This window comes from Cataglyphis hispanica, chromosome 11 (genome assembly GCF_021464435.1).
Source record: "Cataglyphis hispanica isolate Lineage 1 chromosome 11, ULB_Chis1_1.0, whole genome shotgun sequence".
NCBI classification, from domain to species: Eukaryota; Metazoa; Arthropoda; class Insecta; order Hymenoptera; family Formicidae; genus Cataglyphis; species Cataglyphis hispanica.
Window position 1 is genome coordinate 7,034,961 of NC_065964.1, and position 25,623 is coordinate 7,060,583.

At 31.6% G+C, this 25,623-nt stretch overlaps 1 protein-coding gene, 1 long non-coding RNA gene and 1 pseudogene across 2 annotated transcripts; 2 read left to right on the forward strand and 1 right to left on the reverse strand.

The window, feature by feature from the left end:
- The first annotated feature begins 726 nt into the window (after nucleotides 1-726).
- Nucleotides 727-15,829, forward strand: LOC126852821 (uncharacterized). The gene is made up of 3 exons (XR_007687878.1): nucleotides 727-1,206; nucleotides 9,400-15,302; nucleotides 15,337-15,829. It is a non-coding gene; the product is annotated as an uncharacterized LOC126852821 (long non-coding RNA).
- Nucleotides 15,830-16,043: 214 nt separating this feature from the next.
- On the reverse strand, nucleotides 16,044-22,072 carry LOC126852958 (uncharacterized; annotated as a pseudogene).
- Nucleotides 22,073-23,350: 1,278 nt separating this feature from the next.
- Nucleotides 23,351-25,508, forward strand: LOC126852815 (cytochrome P450 6a2-like). Its single transcript, XM_050598017.1, has one exon. It carries the CDS (start codon nucleotides 23,437-23,439, stop codon nucleotides 24,934-24,936), a length of 1,500 nt encoding a protein of 499 aa, XP_050453974.1. The 5' UTR covers nucleotides 23,351-23,436; the 3' UTR covers nucleotides 24,937-25,508.
- Nucleotides 25,509-25,623: the final 115 nt, after the last annotated feature.

The following is a 25,623-nucleotide window of genomic DNA, read 5'->3' on the forward strand; positions in this document are numbered from 1 at the left end:
AAATCGATTTAGCTGCCATAAACGTTAAACCGGTATAACTCTCATGTCGAACAAAGGGGATGCGCGAGGAATAACGGTTCCGTCGAAATCGCATATGATGTTAAATAAATATGTTATTTATACTTCACTTTAAATCTGCAATATTGTTGTTCAGTTCATATAATTATATTTTTTATATTAATCATGACTAATTTAAAATCTACATCAAATTTTAACTTTAGTTGCGGGCAACAAGTTTAGTTACCGAAGTAAAGGTATGAAGGCATCTGGATATATGTGATATTTTGCATTTAAAAATACTAAGGACTTTTAAATAGCTCTAGCAAGATTATGTAGCAATAATATTCTAATACGTAATAAATAAATAATAAATCATCTTTGTTATTTAATTGCAAAAAAATATTTCTTTCCTCGATATGATTATTTATATATATATATAAGGCATGAAAATTCTTATGTCATTCGACCAAGAAAATCTGTTTATAAATCTTCATTCTGCAAACCGACGAAGCTAAAATAATAATGCGATATCTGAAGATATTTTTCACGCGCATCTTGAATCTTTTCCTTCGCAAAAGCCATCTGACAAAAATTCTATGCCATGGCAGCAAATTTTCAAAAATGCCCGACTTATCTTCTTGTCGGGCACCTGGGCATCTTCGCCCCTTCACAATTTTGAGGGGTGACTAGCATCCCTCGCGTCGGGGCAAAAATCCTGAGGGAGGAAACCGACGCGTCGTACGTTACGCAATATAGAAACAGGTAAGGACCAGAGAATCTCGTTCTAGGATCAAGGATATCTTCGTCTGGCGCGATCTCTTCCTTCTTCAACGAGGGGTGCGAGAGACGGCAAGAAGGGGCCGTGCTTGAAAAGGAACATTGTGCCGAATCGTTTTCCCAGGGCCTTGCTGAAGGGTAGGGTACACTCCCCCCGTCAATCCCCATGCATGTCGAAGAAGGAAGGGCCTAGTATATAAGGTCCCGCTCGAGCTGCAGCGATCACAGAACATCATCGTCAACGGCGAGGAGAGGAAGTCTCTCGGCTTCTTCGACCGATCGACCGACGTGGTCAAACGGTCGAGGAGGATCGGCAGAGGCTGAAGAGAAGAGAGGAGAAGAGGAGAAAGTGGACCCATATCTAATCAGCGATTGCCAACGTTTTTCTGTCGCAGATCCGATCGGAGCGTCTACATCACTATCACGATGGTGAGTATAGTTTCGGGTTTTTGTCCTGGCTAGCACGTGATCTTGGTGCTTCGATAGACTACGCTAAAAGTCGTCTAAAGTTTAAAGCGTTCGGCCCACGCGGATCTTCGACGTTCTGCCTCGCGAAGCCGGAAATTTGCACTTCTCTGTAAATACAGTAATCGGCTGTTACGCGATGCGAAAAATCGGACGAGTCGTGCTTTCGTTGCAAAAAAAAAAAAAAGCAAAATCAAGTACGTTCGCATACGAATGTATCCATTACATTAATATCGCTCTGCATCATACGTAAAAAAAACTATGTTTTGACACGAACGATTGTTGCAGAAAAAATTATATATTTTCACATTTTTTTTTAAGCTAACGAATGTATTAAAAGCTTTAAGAAATTCTGAAAAAATGAAGTTTCTTTCGGCTCACTTAACTTGCGGGGGTAATGGTCGATTATACAGTACGATTTATTGAAATGTGAACACCGAGAACGATTTAATTCACTAGCTGATGCTTCGGAAATTTTTATCAAAAAATTCAAATTGAATTAAATTTATATTAAATTCCGAAAAGCATGCCACGTATTTACTTAACCAAGGCGCGATTAATTATTACATATACTAAATTCACGTGTAATATCATGGAAATATATATATATATATATATATATATATGTATAGTTTTTTCACGATGTTCTAATTTTATTAAATAGTACTATGTACGTGAAAATTTTCGGTCAGGTAGAAAACGCTCAAATTTTACTAAAACGGAAGAAAAATTAATCGCGACGAAGGTGTCTTGAAATAATTCGCGAGACAGAATAGCGTGAATCTACGATCGAAATTCCGAGTTTTGCGCGAATTGTGATTATTCGGACCTACTCTATCCAGGCACTAATATCCTTCCAAAATGTGATTTAAAATTTGCTCTCCTCCTCTCTTTTTCGTCATTGCGCGTTTGAAAATTTTGTCGCTTCTTTTTTTTATATCTCTCACCAAATTGTTCTGTGTGCAATAGTGTTCTTCCAAAATTCTTTTGTACTCGTCTAAAAGTAGACGCTCTCTTCAATCTGCTTATCTTGTAACGGCACTATCACTACTCGCGCATTCGTTACTAATCATCTCCAACAATGTGAGGAATAATTCTTTACGAGAAAATATTTCACGAAGTCATCACGTTAATAACACGATAGATTGATCCAAAATTGTATTGAGTAACATGAAAAAAAATTACTTGAATAATCTTTATTTCGAGATTGCAAGAGTAATGATATTACGATTATCCTCTCAGTTTCTTGCTGCACCTGTAGATCTTTAGAATGTTTCCGATTACCATTAATCATGTTCTAAGTAAACGCGTATACTCCCCTCAACTTTATCATAGATCAACAGTTGGATTTACAGATTCACCAGTAGTATAGTTAGTCTGTGTAAAATAATAAATGCATGCATTTAATTAACGCATCATGTTTGCATATCAATAATTGTCGATAAATTTAAACTGCTGTTTCTGTACCGACTCTCGATCTGATCTGTCTTTCCATTTCACCAACTGCTTAATAATGCAATGAGAGAAAAAAAATGCATGCGTAAATACCTCTGCATCACATATCATCCCGCATATCATAAATTGTTGATACACCACTGTATTTATGCGTAAAAAAAAAATGCAACAATGTAATGCTACGTGAAATTCTTCATTCGGCAAAGTATCGTTTCTTAAAATTTTTGTACTGCAATAGTGGGATTAAATTTCAATTCTAAAATATGTACAAATTCAAGCAGGTGAAATATCTCCTTATTAGTTCCAAACCTGACATAATCGAAGATGACATCGACAGATATTGACAAATATTCTGAAGCAATCAATTTTGTTGTGACTAATTATTAATTGATCATTATACCAACTCAAATTACTATTCAACCTCAAGTTAAAAATAATTAAGTGTGTGCTGTTCAAAAATAATTGCTTACTATCACGATTGAAAAATATTACATTGGCAACAATTTAATATGAAATTAATGGTTAAAATTTTTCAAAGTCGATCCCAATTTCTCGCTATCGAAAAGACTAGTAATCAATGCAGTAATAAGCAACTTCAAAACACAATACAAAGATATATAATATATGACAAAAGGTAAAAATGACAAATTGCCGCGAAAGATTTATATCAATTGGAAAAAATAGAATGCATCCACGAAATAAAAATTATACTAACAATCGGGTGAAATTTGTTATATTTCTTACGTCATTATAACGATATTACGTCATCATAACCGATTACACCTTTCGAGAATTAATTATGTTCTTTTGATTAACAATAATATAACAAAAATTTATCTTAAAGCAGATAAAAATAATGACACGGTATATTTTTCGGATAATCGTTATCTTTGGCCTTTTTTTTACTGCTATCGATACATACATATTTATTTAGACCTACGCAGACAATAGTACGAGATATTACATTTCTTAATGAATATGATTTGCTGATTAGCATTCTTTATAATTTCAATCTAGGCAATTTCAGAATAAATTCAGAATAAGTTTCGTAAACTAAAATTGGATTTAATTACTGCGTTATGTACATTCATATAAAATGATTAATGAAATAAATTTATATTATTAGTTTCAATTTCAATGTCAATTCCAATTTCGTCAGATATACACAATTGGCTGATATACATAACATAATTTTATCATGTACTGCAAAATTACATTATCTGGACAAATAATAAAATAAAGAATTAATAGAAGTTAGCCATCGAAATAAATATTAAATTGCAATAAATATTAATTCCCATAAATTAATAATATATCTCGAAATATAAAAAAGCTAGATAATTACAATTGAACTTTGTGAAACAGTTGAAATTTGATAGAAAGGAAATAGGAAACAGGACACAAATATTTAATAAGTCTCTTTTTTTTAATAATAATAAACAAATAAAAATTGCAGAAAATTTTTCCTTGTGATACAAAGAAAGTTTATGATTTTTTACTGATATTTTATTTGTATGCCGTTGAAGAAAGATCTAAATTTTATTCAAATCACGATTATAAAACTGTGTGAATGCATCCAATTCAAATATGTAAAAAATAGGCATATAAATATAAATATTTTTATATTTATAAGCATTTATCAGACACACATGTTACATATAATGTCAAAATATGATGTAAAGAAAAATTACTGCTCTACTCTAAAATTTCGTTTCTAATATGACAGAGAAACTTTATGATTTGCAATTTTATTTGACACATATATTTGAATCTAATTCTTTAGATTTTAAACAGAAATGATAATATAAACATTTTGAATGACAAAAGAAAAATGATATCAATGATGAAATTTATAGTTTTGTCTTACAAACAATAAGACTACAAACAATAAGTCCGAAAAATTTTGATGATAAAGATTGGATTTTTATATTATTTAATATTTAACACAGATTTTTTCAACGTTTCATTAAAATATTATCTGGCGAATAAGGCATTGCATTTTATCAAATCTTATTATCCTATACAAAATAAACAAATGTTAATTATATAGTAAAATATCGATAAAATATTGATAATATCTAAAAATTATCTTATTCAAAATTGTAATAAGCAAATGTTCAATATCGTCGAAATGTCACGATAAAAAATTACGCCATTACGATTCAAGCATCTGTTCCCGTATTCAACCAATAAATATGAGGATAGATTTGTTTTTTCTTTATCGCGGAAAAATAAGAATAGTCGACGTATTAGTGTAAATACTGCATTGATTCGGTCGTTGAACACATTCATATGCGAAAAATAAATTTCTTAAATAAGATTCCAAAGAAGTTTATGAATGAGTGTGTGAGTGCGTATGCGCGTGTGTGTGTGTGCATATATATGTGTGAATACTCTATTGTTTTAAATACTGGAAATATCAGTAATAATCACAACGCGATATCAATTACCACATAAGGTCTATTTTAATCTTCAAAATTCCGCTATCAACCCAAGATAAATTTGCTTAAATTATTGAGAATGAATGACGAAAATATTTAACTGATATCTATCGAATTACGATCGAAAAATTTACTCCGTTTAGATCTTGCATAAATTCTTATCGTACTTTAATACCGTAAAACTCTCGACTGTGTCACATGAGAGTAATCTGTATATTTTTTTAAATTCGTGTTATGATATTTTTCTGAAATTGGTTACATTATAAGGAAATGCGCGTAAATAAATAGAGAACATTTTTTTTTTTAACTTTAATATTCCTCGCAGAGCTCATTATTGAATGTATCATTCGAATTTATTTTACATCTTCAAAACAGCATGATACATACTGTGCATACTTTATTCTTCATCTTATCAAGTTATCACGTCACATTAATTCGAGTTAGTGATACTTTACTGAATAAAATTGAAATCTTGCATGATAATGACATGTTATATTTAAAAAGTGGGCTTGCAGTAAAATAGTGCGATATTCAATAATAAATATAATGGCAATTTATGTTATGATTACTATTATATATGCACTGATATTTCAACAAGAGAATATTTCCATTATCTCAATGAGAAAACAAAGGAATCTTATTCGCTCTCCTATCTTCCATATTCTACAGTGTATTTTGAAAAAATAGTGAGAAAAAAATTTCTTCCAAATTTTTTAATTTTATATTTTCATACGTTAATATCTTGGGATCGTCTTGCTGTATTTGAAAAAAATGCAAAAACATCAAACATCAGATGAAAAAGAAGATGTAGATCATTGAAAGACAATTATATTGTATTAAAGTAAAGTTCCGACTTAAAAGCACGCGTTTTTAAAAGAGCTTTTTTTAAATATTCAAAAATTCTATTATAATAATAACAACAATAGAAAGCAAATAGGAGTTAGTTACTTTTGTGTTGCAAAAATTTTGTTATTTTGCACTACAAATTCCTGATATCTGAATTTTATATTGTGGTATATATTGACTTAAAATTAATTCTGATTGCTTCAGACGAGTACAAAATATATTTACGAACCTTCTCACAATGCATAAAGCGGCCGATATCATCATATTATTTTTGAAAGAAAATATAAATACAAAAATTGTTATAAAATATCAATAAAATTGTAATCAATTCTAAAAAAAAATTTTTCTCTTCAATCAAAAAATTTTACTTGTCAAAATTTTGACCGCAAATGATGAGAAAGATATATCAAAAATATATAGAAATTGTGATTCATCAGGAAGACATCATTTCTCAGATTAAATGTCCGGGATGACAATGTACTCTGCACAAATTATCATCATAATCACCATCATCAGTTTCACGCAAGTTCAATTAATCCGTGAAATCGATCGATCGTCGCAGTTGCATATCGAATTATGTATCGAATTATGATTCAAGACGATGCTCTCAAAATGATTTTATGCGATCGGCGTAATAAGATTAATCAGTCATCGAAATCTGTCAAGATCGCTCTAACGATCCGAAGAACGCTAAATGGAACGCGAAACCTCGACCACGCGATCGTTAGCAAAAGAAAAAGATTCTAGATATCAAAATGCGAAGCAGGCCGGACTCGTGTAACAAAGAGCCACGGTTTTAACATCCGGTCGCGACTCCTCAATGACTTAACGAGCCACAAAAAAATTCCGCTTTAACCCTCACAATGCTACCCTTCATACGAAAGGTGTATGTCATCATACACACATGTCGTTCATTCCCGTTCCCTTCTAACATTCCTCGACCCGATGCGCGTTCCCAGAGAAGAGAGAGAAAAATCTAAAGGGACTTACTCTTACGTCGTGTATAATACCCGCGTAAGTCCCACGGTCCGGCATCCCGCACTAGCAGCACAACAGCACGACTTCTTTGTCTTCTCTCTTGCGGCCACGCTCACCTCCACGATTCACGCTTCGCCCTCTTTTTGTGCTCTCCGGTCTTTCCGGGGCCGGTTGTTCCGGTTGTACATAGGCAACCACCGATGCTTTGATTCTCTATTTGCTTGCTCTGTTTCTCTGTTCAGCTACACACTTTCTGCGCTCGTGCATTCTTCTTTCTATACTCTCCTCCCTCTAAAGCGCGAGCATAATTGATATATTGTCGACGCGATCACGTGAAATTGTGCGTTTTATTCAAGACTTTTACTAGGTAGGCTACTACCAGCTGCTCTCGCAATAGCGTGTGTCACGAAATATCTGTGATTGAATGAAAACTTTCTTCTTGTTGAGAATTGCATCCAGCAGGATCGTCTGAAAGATTTGCAAAACATACGTATTAAAATTACAAATAGAATAGAGCTTGTGCTTTAAATGTCTTAGTGTACTGTTCTTGAAAAGAAAAAGCAAACGTCAACCTGGCATATATAAATTTTTTTAAGATGGCACATCAATTTTGTTTTACCGGCTATTATTTGAGATGGTGCAACGTACATGTGCAAGTGATATTCTCCGCGTCAAAACTTTCAGATATTCGTAGAAAAAGTATCAAATCAAGGTCATCTCACGATAATTGGCCGTCACTGATAAAAATAAAAAAGTGCAAAAAATGTATAGCTGAAAAGAACAGACACACATTCTCTGTTGGCGAGTTAGTGATATGTTGTTCTGATATCTCTCAACTTCTCGATAACACCACGGATAAATGCATCGTGACCCTTAAACGCGCATATCTCTTTGCTTACGCGATACGAGAAAAAGGTCAGAAGTTATTCAACAGAGAAGAATGACAACCGAGAAAGATCGCCTCCGTGGCTAAGATAAATAATAACATTAAACTGAAAGCTCAAGAATATATTTACATTTCAAAAATTGAAAGACAGAATATATGCTAAACTACGCGTGTGTAATCAATTTTTAGTTTGATATGAAGATTGAAATCTCACATTTGAAGATTGTATAGATACGGATCTTTATTAATGAACAAAATATCACATACGATTTGTTCAGCGTATAAATGCTGATCGAATAATAATAAACTTTCATCCATCGATGTAATCTCGTAATGCGATTCATCCTCACTACGCCGCATTGACATATCGTTAAACATGTAACACGCGCGTGTCACTATTTCTTATACGTGTAAAATTTACAAAAGTGCTTGTACAAAATATTATTTTTTTTTTTAAATAATTGTGTCTATTGTACAGGTGATCCGTGAATTGTTCTGCGAAATCAGGAATATACATGAGTTTGACAGATTATGATTGACAGATTTCCAAAGCATATTTCGCGTTTTCTCTCAAGAAATTCATAAAATGGTTTAAATAACCATTTTATTACACAATCGTATTCTGCCCAACAGAGTCACTTAAACAAAATCCAAAAAAATAGTCGAGAATAAAGTTGAAATTTTACATTAAAGAAGTATTGATAAAAACATGATTTGAGAGAAGAATAATCAAAGGTTTACGAAATAAAATAAATGTATATTATTAAAAGCTTGAATAGCTAATTAATATTTGTTGTGTTAGTGATAGTTGATCGACAATGAAAATAAAAATCGGGGTTGCATGTCTCAAAATACGTACATAAATAAATTATAATAAACAGATTATGTGCCAAGTGTCAGTTCTCGCTTCAAAATTTTAAATAGCCAGTGACCACACACATACACACACAGCCGCAAGATTGTAAATTTAACATTTGACAGAAATTTACTACATTGATTTATATTTCAATGCTATAATTAGTGATTTTTGGATTATCCAGCCGATATAAACTCCATTGAAATTAAGCGTCGCGAAACGTCTTCTGATCGAAAACTGCTTGTCCGCATCAAAAAGGAACTTGTGAATGCTGATCTAAAATATTATCGAAACATCAATCGGCAACCTCATCGCCACCTTACCAGGAATATGTTTATACCAATCAAAATTAATTTGAAATTTTTGATCCAAGGAAACTCGTCGGCAGACAAGAGATTTTCAAAATGATGTACAAGATGAATTCTATCCTACAGCGGAAAGGAACAGAACAATGTTTTTTCAGCCTTCCGATATTTGCAATTCAAGACGACGTTTGCGCGAATGTTTATGTACACACAAACACATCTTGCATTTTATAACTCTGAAACATAAGAGATTATTTGTTAGCATCAGTTAAAGAGCATTTGGTAAAAATCGCGGTAGATTAGAATTTCAAGGTGAACTGGAACATGAACAACCGGCCCTTGTGTGTTGTTTTTTTTATTTTTTCGTAGCTAACGCTCACACCCTTCCAGGTCTCATCGCCACGGCCTGGAGCAACGAGGCAGCATCAATCACGGATAATCGGGGCATTCATCGACGGGACGGCAGGGGAGGATCAAGATCGACGGGTGCAGCCGGAAATAAGCATCAAGTGGAAGCCAGCTGTTCAACGAGGAACCAAAACATGGACGGATATCAAGTATCTTCTGAGCGATCTCGCGTTCCTCGACGATCGAGGGAAATCATCGGAGATCAAGAGCGACGATCGCGCAATTCTTCGATTCACTCACATCTCAAGCTATTATTCGCAGAATTATATTTATTAAATTTATATTATATGGGGAATTTGTTCAATTTTTATCGCGTTTATTAAAACGCTTTTCGCATTTATATGTTGCACAAGAGGCGAAAACAGGCTTTCACGTGTCTACCCGGCCAGCCTGAGAGAATCAATTGATTTACCTAGCATACATTTCTTTATACACCTTCGAAACAAAGCATCTTCATCGAAGTGTACAGAGTTCCGCGAATTCATCGAGAACGAATCTTCCGATATCGACCTCGAAAAACTAAAGCAGCAATGTTTTTTCACCGGGCCCAATCATTCTCCGTCTCAAGAAAGTTTTTCCAATCGTCAGACGGATCCAATTATCGGACGTCAATCGTCGATCATTAATACGACGATTGGCAAAATTCAAACAAATTCTGGTCGGAATTACCTGGCTAACAAAGGCTGCACCTGTTATTCTCGCCGGACTGAAGAACAAAAGCACTTTCCAAGCAATGAAATCAAAATAACTCAATATGAATGATTCGTCAAAAATAGCAAGACTTGGAAACGTCATTTCATATTATCTACTACTCTGTGTTGCTTCGAAAAGCAACAATACGTGCAACAAAAAGTATTATTTCTTTGTAAACTGTTCTGAAATTTACGGAAAGGATAGACACAGAAAGTTTACAGATAAAAGGAGATTAGATCTGCTTCTTTTATTTTCTGAGATTATTGAAAAATCATCGAAAAATATGAGCATGAGCACCACACGACTTACTTCAGGATTATTTTGCAGTTACTTCAAATGAGAAAAAAGCATTGAGATATTATAGTATGCTCTGTACTGTTTCGCATCGCGCGAAATTCTGAATTCTGCTTCGCTCGAAATTGGATCCAAAAAGGACAAAACGTCTCTCTATATCTTTCCTCGAAAGGATCACGGCATGGACGGAATCAATTCTTCCGCCTTCAACCCGGTCATTCTACATTGTCACATGCAAGTGCAAGTCTCACATCAGGAATAATTTCGCAGAACGTTATTAAACTACGGCTGCAGCACAGGCCACGCCTTTAAACTGTTTTTTACATATATCGATTTACAGCAGAGATTCATATCGCGAGAAAACGTTTCTATTACACTTCCCGCAACAATCTTTTTATGCGCTGCAATCTTTCATACTTGACGGTCAAAGAAATATTAACATGATTTCAAATGTGTTTACAGGACGATAATTATTTGAGAAAATATAGCGATCTTACATGCAACACTTTTACAAGACTATTTTGATCATTTCACGATTCAAAGAGAAGACGCACACATCTACGACATACGATTAAGGCTTCAGAGCAGATCAAAATGCAAAATCGGAAATCACGCCGTAAATTATATTGTGCAGCCAAAACAGCTTTGCACGGAACAAAACTACACCGAAAAACGATTCTCCAGAATTCAATTTAGCTGGAGTGATAATTGATATTTCTCGATCGAAATTCGTAAGTTATTTCGGATCGACGAGTCAACGCACCGTCAATTTTTGAGATTTGACATTTTTGAGTTTGATTAATAATTACCGAAGAACAAAATAGCAGCGCTCAAAAGCAAAGATATGCAAATTTATAAACAAAATCCAGGGAAGTACGCAGAAAAAATAAACATTCGCAAAACGAATGTTGTTTAAGAAATTATTTAAATAATTCACAATTGAGCTAATTTACGATACTCATTATCATTTTCTTCCGAATTACGTTATGCAAAACAGCACACGCGGAGTCCTTTTTGGTCCAATATAAGGATACTTTGAAAACGACCAGAAATTGCCAACAAACTTGGCGAAAAAACTTTTATCATTACATCAAAAGCAAGCAATAATAATTTTTTGCACACGGCTCTGTAGCGGCATAATTAACTTATAAATTAATTTCTTATCTGAAATTGCGTTCAACGAGCAAAAACCGAACACAAAAGACGTAGTAAAATACACGAAGAAACAAGAAAGAAATCATATACTCGGCACAAACTCTCAAACTAATAACTCTACACGACTCTGCATATAATCGATATTGATCGATGCACGAAGATTCAAATCTATATGAAGATTATAAAAAACAGATTTTTTTATCAAAAGGAATTTGCACTTGATGACTCGACGCAAATCTCAGGACAAAAATCGCTATCGCGAACTTTCCGACTGTGCAAGAATCCTCGATAAGTTGATCAGTAAAATCTTATCTAATCGACAACTGTTATTGATTTTTTTTCATTAGGCAAGAGAAGCTCTACAATTAATCAAGAAATCAAGAACAAGCAATACGATAAATTGCTTCTTCAAAATCCATCGGAAAGATTACTCTCGGAAAACTACATTGGACGAGACAGATGGAAATCAAGTATCAAATTATCATTACAACGTGGGACTCAATCGTTTAAATCACGGACAACATGGACGTCGTGGGACCATTGACAAAAAGTAATATATTTTGTTTTAATTTTATTTAATTTCATTATAGATTATAATATAATTTTTTAGATAATAATATCAATTAATTTTTTTGACTACAAGCGAAAATTAAATTTGATATCATGAAAAAATGAAATCACAATCTTGCCTTTAGGCATTAAATTCGCGTTCAATTATTTATTAACTTATATGTTATAGGTTTTATTTATTTATTTATTTTTATTTTCTTTTATTTTGTTCGTTTTTGTTTCGCTAATCTACGTGAAATCATCATCGAGAATCTCTTTCTTTGCCATAAATATGTGTATTACTAAAATATTCATATATGCAAATTATATATATTCCATTCACACATCTCTATCATCTTGCGCTAATATAAAATTTCGCATAGTACGAAATAAATATGTAAATTCAATTATAACATTGAGAATACAGTTAACAGAATATAAAATTGGAGTTTTGAAAACTTTGTCATTTTTACATTTGAAAATCATTTTCTGCAGGTAACGTCAAACTCAGTAAAAAAAAAAAAAAATATACGAAGCCATATATTTTTACGAAATCGTAAAAATTGTATTATATCAATGAAATTTTATTTCGAACAGCAAATTATATTATTGATATATAATACATAATAGCTTGATATAATGTTACTGGCAGCAAACTCTCTGATTACCGTAAAAACGATAGAGTTTCATATATTTATCCATACATTTAAATTTTCTAAAAGAACAGAATTTATTTTAATTTTAAATTCTTTTACTTGCCTGCGCTTTGTGTGAACTTCATCGTACATATTTTATTATTATATATATATGTCATGTATCTTATTGAATATTCAATACATTTTATCGATGATTTCACGTCTGATTTGCTATCTATTTTTTAATTTTAATTTTCTCCATCTTTTTTTTCTTATTTTTTATTTTGAATGTTTTGATTTATTTTTTACTCATAACAAAGAAGAGAGAAAACCCTAAAAAAAAATAAAAAAAGTATAAATATGAAAAGTATGATACGTTCTACGAAACAATATGTTTAATCATAGGCGTAACAAATACAGACTCATGAGGTAATGGGAAATGTCTTCGCAATAAAAAGACAGATTGCGAATAATATAGGTGTTTATTTGTGGCGCAAAATAGCGAGAAAAACAGCGGCGTCACGTTGCCTCACGCGTGAGAATGTGTATATCATGACCGGTTATAGATATACAGAACACACACACACACATACGCAGGTCAAGCTTAGAAAAAGATAGCTACCCATTCTATTCATGCTGTCTTTTTCTCTGTGAAGGACATTTCAACTTATGGTCAGACTATCTCGTAAGCAGTCTATATTTACTATGTCTATGTGTTTAATAGACAAAGCTGATTGTCTTGAAAATAATTTTGTGCGACTTTATAACATGTACTGAGATTGAAACAAAAATATTTGAAATTGTTACTAAAAAGAAAAACGCAAACAAAAATTCAATGATTTATAACGGTACGGAGATGCTGGAAGGATGAGAAAGAATTTGTTTCGCAAAATTGTCTAGTGAAAATTACAGATAAAAATGTACTGTAAAATGTAATTGCTGTTTTGCGAGACCAACTGTTCCTTTCAAGATCTTCGTGCAGTCAATCTCCGCGCAATTGAATATCCTCTTAAATCTATTATGCGTAGTTTCAGCTGATCAGTATTCCAATAATCACAAAAAAATAGCACATGCAGAAATAAAAAAAAAATTTTTGTTTATCTCGTGTGCAAATATTCAATGCAGAACGTAGATTACGTAAAACACTTATATAGATACTTATATGCGTCACACAATTGCCATATATATTTAGATGTAGTTTCTAATTTCCGGTATACTCAGAATCATACCGGAGACAAATGGATGATATCTCCGTGATTAGGATAAGTCATTACAGAACGCTCTGGAAAAGCTTTGTGAGATGTCCTGTCAATTGCAAATTTTCTAATTCATAGAGTATTTCTTTCATTCTTTTTGTCATTAAAATATTAGACAATCATTGTCTCGTTTGTGAGAAAAATTGTTTTGTTAATACATTCACTGCAAAACGTTACATTAATCATTTAAAGAACTAAAAAATCGGATATTTTTAATTTACAGTTGATAGCTTCATCTCGTAAATTTCTATTATTTATCTTTATTGATCTTTATAAGGAATATAAATAAAATTAGGATAGATGAATTCATGTAGTAATCCGTAAGTATTTGATACTACATGTAATAAGACCGGAGAAACCTCTCTGTCAATTAAAGAAAAAACTATATTAATACGAATTATGTAAAGAACATTAACTGCTTTTTACATAGTCAGGAATTTTTCACGACATAGTCTTAAGATTTAGAATAAACGCCTATATATTTTTGCGGTAATCATTAATTACCAAGATAAATAATTATTGAACTGAACTCGATATCGAATTGAAAATTCACGACAAAGATGATTTGTACTTTGCCCGTAGTAACGATTAAAATTAAATTCTTAGCTGTCTGAAAAATACAATTCAATTGAAGGTACTTAAGATACATTTAAAAAAAAGACGCGCTTTATATAATACGCAACAGAATTGTCCGAATAGAGCATACATAAACGTATTACGCTGCTTTTGAATGCTTCTCGAATGTTGCTTACCTGAATGTTACTGTTTCTGTTGTTTTTACGTTTATGTTCAAATTCTACGCTTTTTGGTCAGCCCTGACATACACGGTACACGTCCCAAGATTCTCCAATTGTTCACGTTGAATTTCTATTTGGCGCATTGTTACTGTTATAATAAGCCGTCGAATGTTATACGTAAAGACCAATGTTACATTTTTTATTTTCCTTTAATAGGCCTGTTTAAATCTATTACTTTATCGTATGTTTTTCGTTATATCGAAATTTTGGACATACTCACATTATATTTAACGCTGTTGATCTTTTGTTGATTGTGTATTATTAATACTTATTTTGTATTGTAGAGATCATTGCATCATCTCATGCATCAAATACCTACATGTTGTCGAATATCTTGTATTCAGAAATTCATTAATTCTCTCACGTCCAAGCACGATATTTTCGTTAAATTTGAATATATTTTCTAATGATATTTTACGTTTAATGTTAGCAAGAAACATTGATATTCATAATAAATAACATAAAATCATAAAATAGCAACAAACTATAGAATTAAAACTTTTTAAGTTTTTATTACCATCATAAAATGTTTCAACATAGAAAAAAAATTTTACCACTATATGAAATTATCTAAAGATCGACAGATATCCTATATCCTAATGCATATATAATTTACAAATCTGAATTTAAAAACAATTTAAATTCCAAATCCAAAATTCACATTATCGTTGTTGTTAAAAATATCTACAAGTTTGAAATGTGTTCTATATCTTGCATTAAATTATGGTCAGTTAAAGTTATTAGTTTTTGTCCACCTTAAACGTATTATTATAATCGTTACTTACAATTTTCGTTATTCAATACCATTTTTGTTTACCCTATCCATTTGTTCGATACTTATTATTATTATAATTATTATTATTATTATTATTATTATTATTATTATCTTTTATTATTATCTTTATTATTATTTATTATTTAGATTTTATTACATTCCCAGATTATTTTTTATTATTGTTGACGGCGATTAATCAAATCAATTCCATTTGGGCAATTAATAATGATTACGCTTATATTTTTTTCCTGGCATACAAATTTTATTTGTGCGACTTGCTCGATGTTGTAAATGCGGTTCCTAAACAAGTAAAGTAAAAAGATATTTTCTGGAAATAGGTGTATACGCTTGAAAATTTTTCAAATAAGAATTTATAAATTGCAAACTCGTTAAATTTTTATCTTTTTTTGAAGTAAAAATTCATAAATATTTATAATGGAAAAGAGTCAATAATTTTCATGATGTAACTATATATAATAAAAAATTGTATTTAATTTATAAACTTTATAATTAGATTATCGATCAACGATAATTCTCTTAACGCTTACAAATTCCGCGACAAATATTTAATTGTCAAAAATACATCATAACACGCTTATAATCGTTATTGTTAATTAATCTTGTTTTATCTTTGTCTTATCTTTTATATCCTTGAATATTGTTACACGAAATTGTGTTTTGTTGTTAAGTTACCATTGATACCTCTGAAAACCCACACCGAGAAGTTGCCTGTCCGTGTTTTCGTTTTTGTTTTTGAGGAATTTGTATAGAAACTGTTTTATTACCGTTAATTAAACTAGCATCAAAAGCAAGCATAATTCGCGTTTTCTTAAAATTAAAGGACTAAGATTTTAATCGGCGAAATACAAATCGATCATCAATTTGATAATGATTTAAAGTTACATCTATCGCTAAATAGCATAATGCACTAATCAAATCATAACTGTAGATATTATTCCAGTAAATGTTATTTCAATAAAGATCACATTGCAAATTACTAATTTAATTCTAATTCGCATACTGCTTAATGATTGTTACTGCTTCATTTTTGCGAAATTGAAAACACTTTGGTTTCACCATGTAGTGCCTTATTTGATAGATTTTAATTTACGCATATGTTTTATAATACATACTCTCAATTATTATATAAAATAATATAATAAGAATTTAGTTTTAATAACTAGGAACGTATATATGTATTTTCGTATAAAAGAGTAAGGCATTTATGATGTATGTATATAAAATATATAAGTATATTCAACAAATAAACACTATATAATATGCAAAGTGCATTTTTTTATCCAGATAAATGTCATGTCATGTCACTTTCCCTTATAACAAATACTTTTAAATAAAAATCTACAATTAATAATTAGTTATTATCGATGATTTATCAACGATTGCAATTAATTATAAGCAGCCTAAGTATGACTTGTTTCTTATAAAAAGATGAATTTTATGTTATAAATTGTTTATTAAAAAACATATTCTTTATCTGTATTCTAAAGAAGAAAATTAGGCATTTGATAAAGTTATAATATTATTGTACAATATATGATTAATAATATCGCAGAATTACGAATAATAAATATCATATCATTAATGATAATGTGATTCTAAAAATATTAAATTTCCTTCTTTTTTTTTATCATTATGATAACATGTTATCTAAATAAGAACAACATGAAACAAAAAATTTTATAACAATTTTTGCCATCAAATAACGTAAAAGCTATATGAAAATATTTATAGGAATTTAATCATTATATATAATTATATAAAAAATAAAAAGGAAAAATTATATATTTATTGAAAAGTCAAGACAAATTAGAAAAAAAAATTAATTATTAAACCGGCCGAATAATGGCCCAAAGACCACCTTCTGCCGCAGATATAAAGTTCGAAGCCACCATTTTCAAGGGTACACGAGTCTTCGGAGAAAGTTCAAGACTATATTTCTTTAGAAGTGTAGCCAGACATGCTTTCATTTGTAACTGAGCCATTCTCATTCCCACGCACATTCGCGGACCTTCGCCGAAAGGAAGATAAGTGAATTTCACGATACTGTGTTTCCTGTCCGGACCAAATCTTTCGGGGTCGAATACTTCGGGGCGCTCCCAATACCGAGGATCTTCTTGCAATCCTTGAACAGGTATTATAATTTGCATACCGCGTTCAATGTGACAAGTGAGTCCATCGAATCCTTTGAGTTCGGTGTCTTCTGTACAATTCTTACTCAGATATCCCACTATAGGAATGATTCTCTGTGTTTCGCTTATGACTTGATCCATATACGTCATTTCTTTCAAAGCGTCGTAAGTAATCACGCCATCGTACTTATTGAGCACGGATATCACTTCTTCACGTAATTTTGCTTGTACATCTTGATGGCTAGCTAATTGAAAACCTACGAAACTCAAAACTGTACTAGAGGTTTCATAACCGTCAAAGAAAAATGATACTGCGTGAGATGTAAGAACATTAATGTCAATCTTAGTACCCTCTGATCGTTCCAAATCAACCATCAACTGAAGAAAGTCGTTTCTAGGTTTTTCTTCTCTTCTTCTTTGTTCCATAACATCCGCAATTATCGTTCTGAAGAAATGATCGGCTTTCTTTGGTAATAAAGACGTCCTAAAAACTTTACCCAGCGAAGGCAAAAAACAAGCATAAAGATAAGATTGTTCACAACGGACGGTTGGAGGAATGACTTGCCAATTGCATAGAAAGATTCGTTCTCTTTCTCCTCATCGAAACTCAATCCATCTATACCATAACCGGCGCCGGTTATAACTTGTGCAGTATATCTGGCAAATAATTCCTTCAGCTTTATTTCGATCTTTCCGACTTTGCTCAATTTTTATCCAAAAATTCTCGAATTGCACACATACTTGCTTGATGCTTTCAAGTAGGATCTTCAGTCGTAGGCCGGAAAATGCGTAAGTCAAACGCTTTCTGCCAGTTATCCATTTCTCGCCGTATGTAAAAATGGATGGTTTGCCAAAAGAGGATCCAAATCAGGATTGATTTTAAAAGCATTTTCATGGAAGTTCGTAAAATTAGTTTGCAGCACCGTCTTCACTAGCTCCGGTTCAAGAACCAACAACGCCGGTGATCTGAAGTTGTAAACTCCCACCATACTGCGACTTCGATAATTGTTGTAAATGTTGCGACAACACTCTGAGAAGGTCATCTTCATGGTAATGAGATCCCAGAAATGACCAATTCCAGGTAAAGCGCCATCAGGGCAAGGTATTTTACGTTTTGCCAATAATTATAATTCCTTGTTAAATAAAAGTAGAGAGTTAGTAATGCTATGAGAATCAAAGATATGAGCGCGATAGCCATTTCTGCTTCTCGCAAAAGATCTAGTGATACTGAATGATCAAACACTCGACTATAATAACTACGACTGTTTCTCCCTCCTAAAGTCCATCACACGCATGAAGCGCATGTATAAGCAAATAAACGCAAGCTGCATATCATTGATGGCAGATAACAAGCCTAATATTAGTTAATTATTATATAACATAATTAAAATTATGTTATAAATAATGTAAATTATTTAACATCATATATTATGTATATGTAAAATATTACATTATTAAAATTTTAATAAAATTTTTCTTAATAGAAAAAAAATATCTATTATTTTTTCTCTTATCAATAAAAATGTGTTGATATTAATACCAAATTTTAATTTGACTAAATTCTGGTTAATTTGATCCATGATTAATTTAATTAGCAATAGTGCCTACAATAAAGTTTCTAATTATATAATTTTTTGTTCCTAAAATGTGATTCTTGGTCTTCATATATAAAATAATAAAAATAATTCAATGACAAAATAATATTAATAAAATGCACACATACATATTATATTGCAGGAATAAAATACATTACATTACTTAATAGTCGCCGATTAAATTAAAATTAGAGTTTATTTCAGAGAGAGAAAGAGAGAGAAAAGATAGAAAGATAGATATTCTTACAATTGCAACTATTATTAGCTTTTATTGATATTAAAATTGAGATTTGTTTTGTACATGACAAACCAGAACGAATATATGAGTATTATAAATGCTGGCTATTATTCAATAAAAAGTGACCTACTATTTTATAATAAAAATTATAAATTACATTGTGTATCAAGTTAAAGACACAAGTCAGTTGTATTGGATGAATTTTCTCTTTCATCATACATATTATTAATTTATGCATTAACATTATGTTATTGCATCGAATAGAATGTAAACAGAATGTATCAATTTATTTTTATTAGATAAAGTTAAAAGGTCAATCTGTTCAACAAAGTCAAGTGATAATTTTTTCACGTGGTGATTATTATTATCTCGATAACAAATTTGCAAGTTGTACTACGTAATAAGATACATGTGATACTTGAATAACAAATTTATATTTTTGCAGCATATTTTTCCTGTATTAATTCTATTTATTCATCATTTCTATTTACAAGTATATAAAATATATTGTACATATGTAGCACATTTATTGACTTCCATTCAAATAAAATTCATTTAGAAAATTAGAAAACATATGTTATTCTTTATATATAGACTAAAGAAGCAAACTAGAGTCTTGTAAAGTTGTAATATTGTTGTACAATATGTGATTAATGGTAAATCGCAGAATCATTAGTAATAAAATGTCATATCCATAATATTACTTAAAAATATTAAATTTTTCTCTTTCTCTCTCTTTTAACATTATAATAAATAAGAGCAAAATAAAAGAAACAATAAACATATTTTATAAAAATTTTTGCCACCAAATATTGCAAAAATAGATATACAAAATATTTATAAAAGCTCAAATCAATTATTATATAAAAACAAAATGAAATATTATATATTTATTGAAGCGATTCACATGATAAATTAAAAAAATTAATTATTAAACCGGCCGAATAATGGCCCAAAGACCACCTTCTGCCGCAGATATAAAGTTCGAAGCCACCATTTTCAAGGGTACACGAGTCTTCGGAGAAAGTTCAAGACTATATTTCTTTAGAAGTGTAGCCAGACATGCTTTCATTTGTAACTGCGCCATTCTCATCCCCACGCAGATTCGCGGACCTTCGCCGAAAGGAAGGAAAGCAAATCTTTCGATGTTGTGTTTCCTGTCCGGGCTAAATCTATCGGGGTCGAATACTTCGGGACGCTCCCAATAGCGAGAATCTTCTTGCAATCCTTGAACGGGTATCATAATTTGCATACCGCGTTCAATGTGACAAGTGAGTCCATCGGATCCTTTGAGTTCTGTCTCTTCTGTACAAATCTTAGTCAGAAATCCCACTGTAGCAACGATTCTCTGTGATTCGCTTATGACTTGATCCATGTACGTCATATCCTTCAAAGCGTCATAAGTAATCACGCCATCGTATTTATTGAGCACGGATATCACTTCTTCACGTAGTTTTGCTTGTACATCTTGATGACTAGCTAATTGGAAACCTACGAAACTCAAAACTGTACTAGAGGTTTCATAACCGTCAAAGAAAAATGATACTACGTGAGATGTAAGAACATTAATGTCAATCTTAGTACCCTCTGATCGTTCCAAATCAACCATCAACTGAAGAAAGTCGTTTCTAGGTTTTTCTTCTCTTCTTCTTTGTTCTATAATATCAGCGATTATTGATCTAAAAAAACGATCAATTCTCTTTGGTAAGAAAGGCATCCTAAAAACTTTACCCAGCGAAGGCAAAAAGAAAACTAGCATAAAGATAAAATTATTTACACCAGATGGTTCAAGGAATGATTTGCCCATCGCATAGAAGGATTCGTGCTCTTTCTCCTCATCAAAGCTTAATCCGTCTACGCCAAAACCAGCGCTGGACACAACCTGCGCAGTAAATCTGGCAAATAGTTCCTTCAGTTCCAATTCGATCTTCCCGACTTTGTTCAATTTTCCATCCAAAAAATTCTCGAACTGCACGCATACTTGCTTAATATTCTCAAGTAGAATCTTTAATCGCATGCCAGAAAATGCATAAGTCAGACGCTTCCTGCCAGTTACCCATTTCTCGCCGTATGTAAAGAATGGATTGTTTGCCAGAAGAGGATCCAAATCAGGATTGATCTTAAGGCCGTTTTCATGGAAGTTTGCAAAGTTGGTTTGTAACACCTTCTTTACTAGTTCTGGTTCAAAGACCAACAAGGCCGGTGATCTAAAGTTGTAGATTCCCACCATACTGTGATTTCGATAATTGTTATAAATGTTGCGACAACACTCTGATATGGACATCTTCATGGTGATGAGATCCCAGAAATGACCAACTCCAGGTAAAGCGCCATCAGGGCAAGGTATTTTACGTTTCTGCCAATAGTTATAATTCTTTGTTAAATAAAAGTAGAAAGTTAGTAATGCTATGAGAATCAAAGCTACGAGCGCGATAGCCATTTTTGCTTCTCGCAAAAGATCTAGTGATACAGAATGATCAAACTCGACTGTGACAACTATAACTGTTTCTCCCTTCTAAAGTTTATCACACGCACGAAGCTCGTGTAACATCAGCATATAAATGAACAAGCTGCTTATCAATGAGCGGATAACAACGTAGTTTAATCTTAGTGTTATGTAACGTAATTTATATAATATAAATTATTTAACATTATATATTATGCACATGTAAAATATTATTTACCATTATTAAAATTTTATTAAAATTCTTCTTTTAAAAATTCTCTAGAAAAAAAAATATCTTTTCTGATCAGTAAAAATCTGTTGATATTAATATTAAGTTTTAGTTTGACTAAATTCTGCTTAATTTAATGATTAATTTAATTAGCAAAATTATCTACAGCAAAATTTTTAATTATATAATTTTTTGTTCTTCGAATCTGATCCTTGTTTTCAAATATAAAATAATAAAATAATCATAATTCTATTTATAATAAAATAAAATTTCTATTTATAATAAAATAATATTAACAAAATGCGCACATATTACTTTACATTAATAAAATACGTTACATTACTCAATAATTGCCGATTAAAAATAGAGTTTAGAGGGAATTTATTTAGAAATAGAGAGAAAAAGTCAGAAAGAAAGATGTTCCTACAATTAAAACTATTATTAGCTTTCGTTGATATTGACATTAAAATTTTTTTTGCATCACCTTATATGAGAAGCCACAACGAGTATCTGAGTGGTACAAATGCTGGCTATTATTTAATAAAAAGGTGACCTACATTCTATAATACATTACATTATACATATCAAGTTAAAGGCATAGACCATGTTAGTTGTATTTGATGAATTTGATGAGTTTTCTCTTTCATCATACATACTATTAATTTGCGCATTAACGTTGTTGTTGCAACCCAGTGATAATAAAATATATCAATCTGTTTTTTATTAGATAAAATAAGATCAATCTGTTCAAGAAAGTCAAGTGATGATCTTTTTCACATCGTGATTATTATTATTTCGATAACAAATCTGCAGTTTCACATTAGATAAGATAGAGGTACTTAAATAACAACTTTATATATATAACATGTTTTTCATTTATCATATATATTAATTTCATACTAATCATTAATTTTCTATCTATTACTGCAATAAATTATTTTCTCTTTAACTAATAAAAGATTAAAAATTGATTATAAATAATGCAAAAAACATGATTGATTATTTTATTGTAATAAAGTTTACTTGAATAAAACTGCATAATTATCAATGCGAACTTTATCATTATTTATTTTTACAATCTCTCTCGTTAAGCGGTCAATATATACGCGCTTCACAGTAATTCTACTCTCTAATATTCAGTCGCAACTGATACGTGGTCAAGGATACATCACTCTGTGCGATCCATTTATCATTCAAAAGAGATGAGATGGCAGTCATTTTAATATCTTTGATTGTTGGAGTGCTTGTAGCGTTTTATTTTTATCTGGCACAAAAAAACAAATATTGGCAAAAACGTGGAATACCATGTGCGGATGGAGCTCTGCCAGGAGTTGGTCATATGTTGTGGGTAATTTGCATGAGAACGTCCCTGCCGGAATGTTGTTACAAAATCTACGAAGATAATAAGAATCATAGTATGATCGGATTTTATAACTTCACATCACCGTCGTTAATAATTATTGAACCAGAACTGGTAAAGACGGTGTTGCAGACAAATTTTGCAAATTTTTCCGAAAACAACGTTGATATTGATCCAATCTTAGATCCTTTGGTAGCACACAATCCCTTCTTCAATTCTGGTGACAAGTGGATCACCGCGAGAAAGCGTTTTACTTACGCGTTCTCTAGTATGCGTCTGAAAATCCTGCTTGAAAGCGTCAAGTCGGTATGCGTAATACTCGAAAACTATCTCGATAACAAATTGAGCAAAGTAAGAAAGATAGAACTGGAGCTGAAGGACTTATTCTCCAGATATACCGCACAAGTGGTGGCCGCCGCTGGCTTCGGTGTGGACGGATTCTGCTTCGATGATGAGAAAGAAGATTTATCTTTCCAAAAAAACGGCCAAGCCATTTTAAACATGGATACGTTTTTGTTTATTGTTCGATTCCTCATCCCCTCATTGAATAAAATCTTCAAAAAAAGTTTAACTCCGAAACATATCGATCGTTTCTTCAGGACGTTAGTCGCGGATCTTATGGAGCAACGACGAAAGGACGGCATACCTAGAAATGATTTCCTTCATTTAATGACAGAATTAGAGCGGACTGAAGGCGATAAGATTGATCTCGAGATGCTCACATCTCATGCATTATCATTCTTCCTCGATGGTTATGAGACCTCTAGCTCTGCTATGAGTTTCGTTGGTTTTCAATTAGCTAGTCATCCAAAAGTGCAAGAAAAATTACGCAAGGAAGTAATGACTGTACTCGACAAGTATGATGGTGTGATAACTTACGAAGGTTTGAAAGAGATGACATACATGGACCAAGTTTTGAATGAATCACAGAGAGTCATATCTGTAGCGGGATTAATGACTAAACGATGTACGGAGAAATTTGAGTTAAAAGGATCTGATGGACTTGTTTGTCACGTACAACCTGGAACGGAAATCTTGATACCTACCCAAGGCCTGCAGAAAGATCCTCGATATTGGGAAAATCCCGAAGTATTCGATCCTGAAAGATTTAGTCCAGACAGGAAACATAGCATCGAGAAATTCACTTTCCTTCCTTTTGGTGAAGGTCCGCGAATCTGTGTCGGAATGAGAATGGCTTTATTACAAATGAAAGCTGGTCTCGCTGCAATCCTAAGAAAATACAGCTTGGAGCTTTCTCCAAGGACGCAATTACCTTTGAAAAATATTCCCGGAACCGTCCTAACAACGCCAAAAGGTGGTCTATGGGTCTTTCTTCAACAGCTTTAAATGCACTAATCTTTTGAGCTATATTAGAATCGTAACTGAGATTTTTGTATTTAGATTTTAATAATAAAATGTGTAGTTGTAAAAATAAAATTTATGTCATAAATTTATATTTATTTTATTAAAAATTTAATAATTCTATAATATGTTCTTTTTTTATATGATTTATATGATTCAATATAAATATGAGAATGAGATATATATATTTCAAAATATTCTTTTAAAAATGTATCAAAATGATTTAATGGGCAAACTTCTTTAAACTGAAAATTTTTATTTAATTTTGTAATTATAGTTTTTAAAATTTAAATGCGATTGATAATGATGTCAAATGAAATTTATAATAATATTTTATATTTATTTGTCACACTTTATATATCTTTATATATCTTGTTAGCTATATATATATTATAAATATATAGAAGAACTTTCTGTTGTACTATGTCGTGTCACACAATTATTTGCACGTTACATATGCAAAATCACTACGTGTAATAATTCACGTTTATTTCCGTTCTGCAGTATCACTCTTATCATTTTATTGTTGTAATAAATATCTCTTTATTTTAATATAATGTAATAATTATTTTTTTATTTTATAATAATGTTAATGTCACAAACCTATTTTTCATTACTCTCCTCAGATTCTGATCTCGGTAAGCACTTTCGAAAAGATCTCGGTGAGTAAGT

What these genes read in the sequence shown, in the direction of transcription:
- LOC126852815 (XM_050598017.1), top strand. Translation starts at nt 23,437, where the DNA reads ATGGCAGTCATTTTAATATCTTTGATTGTTGGAGTGCTTGTAGCGTTT.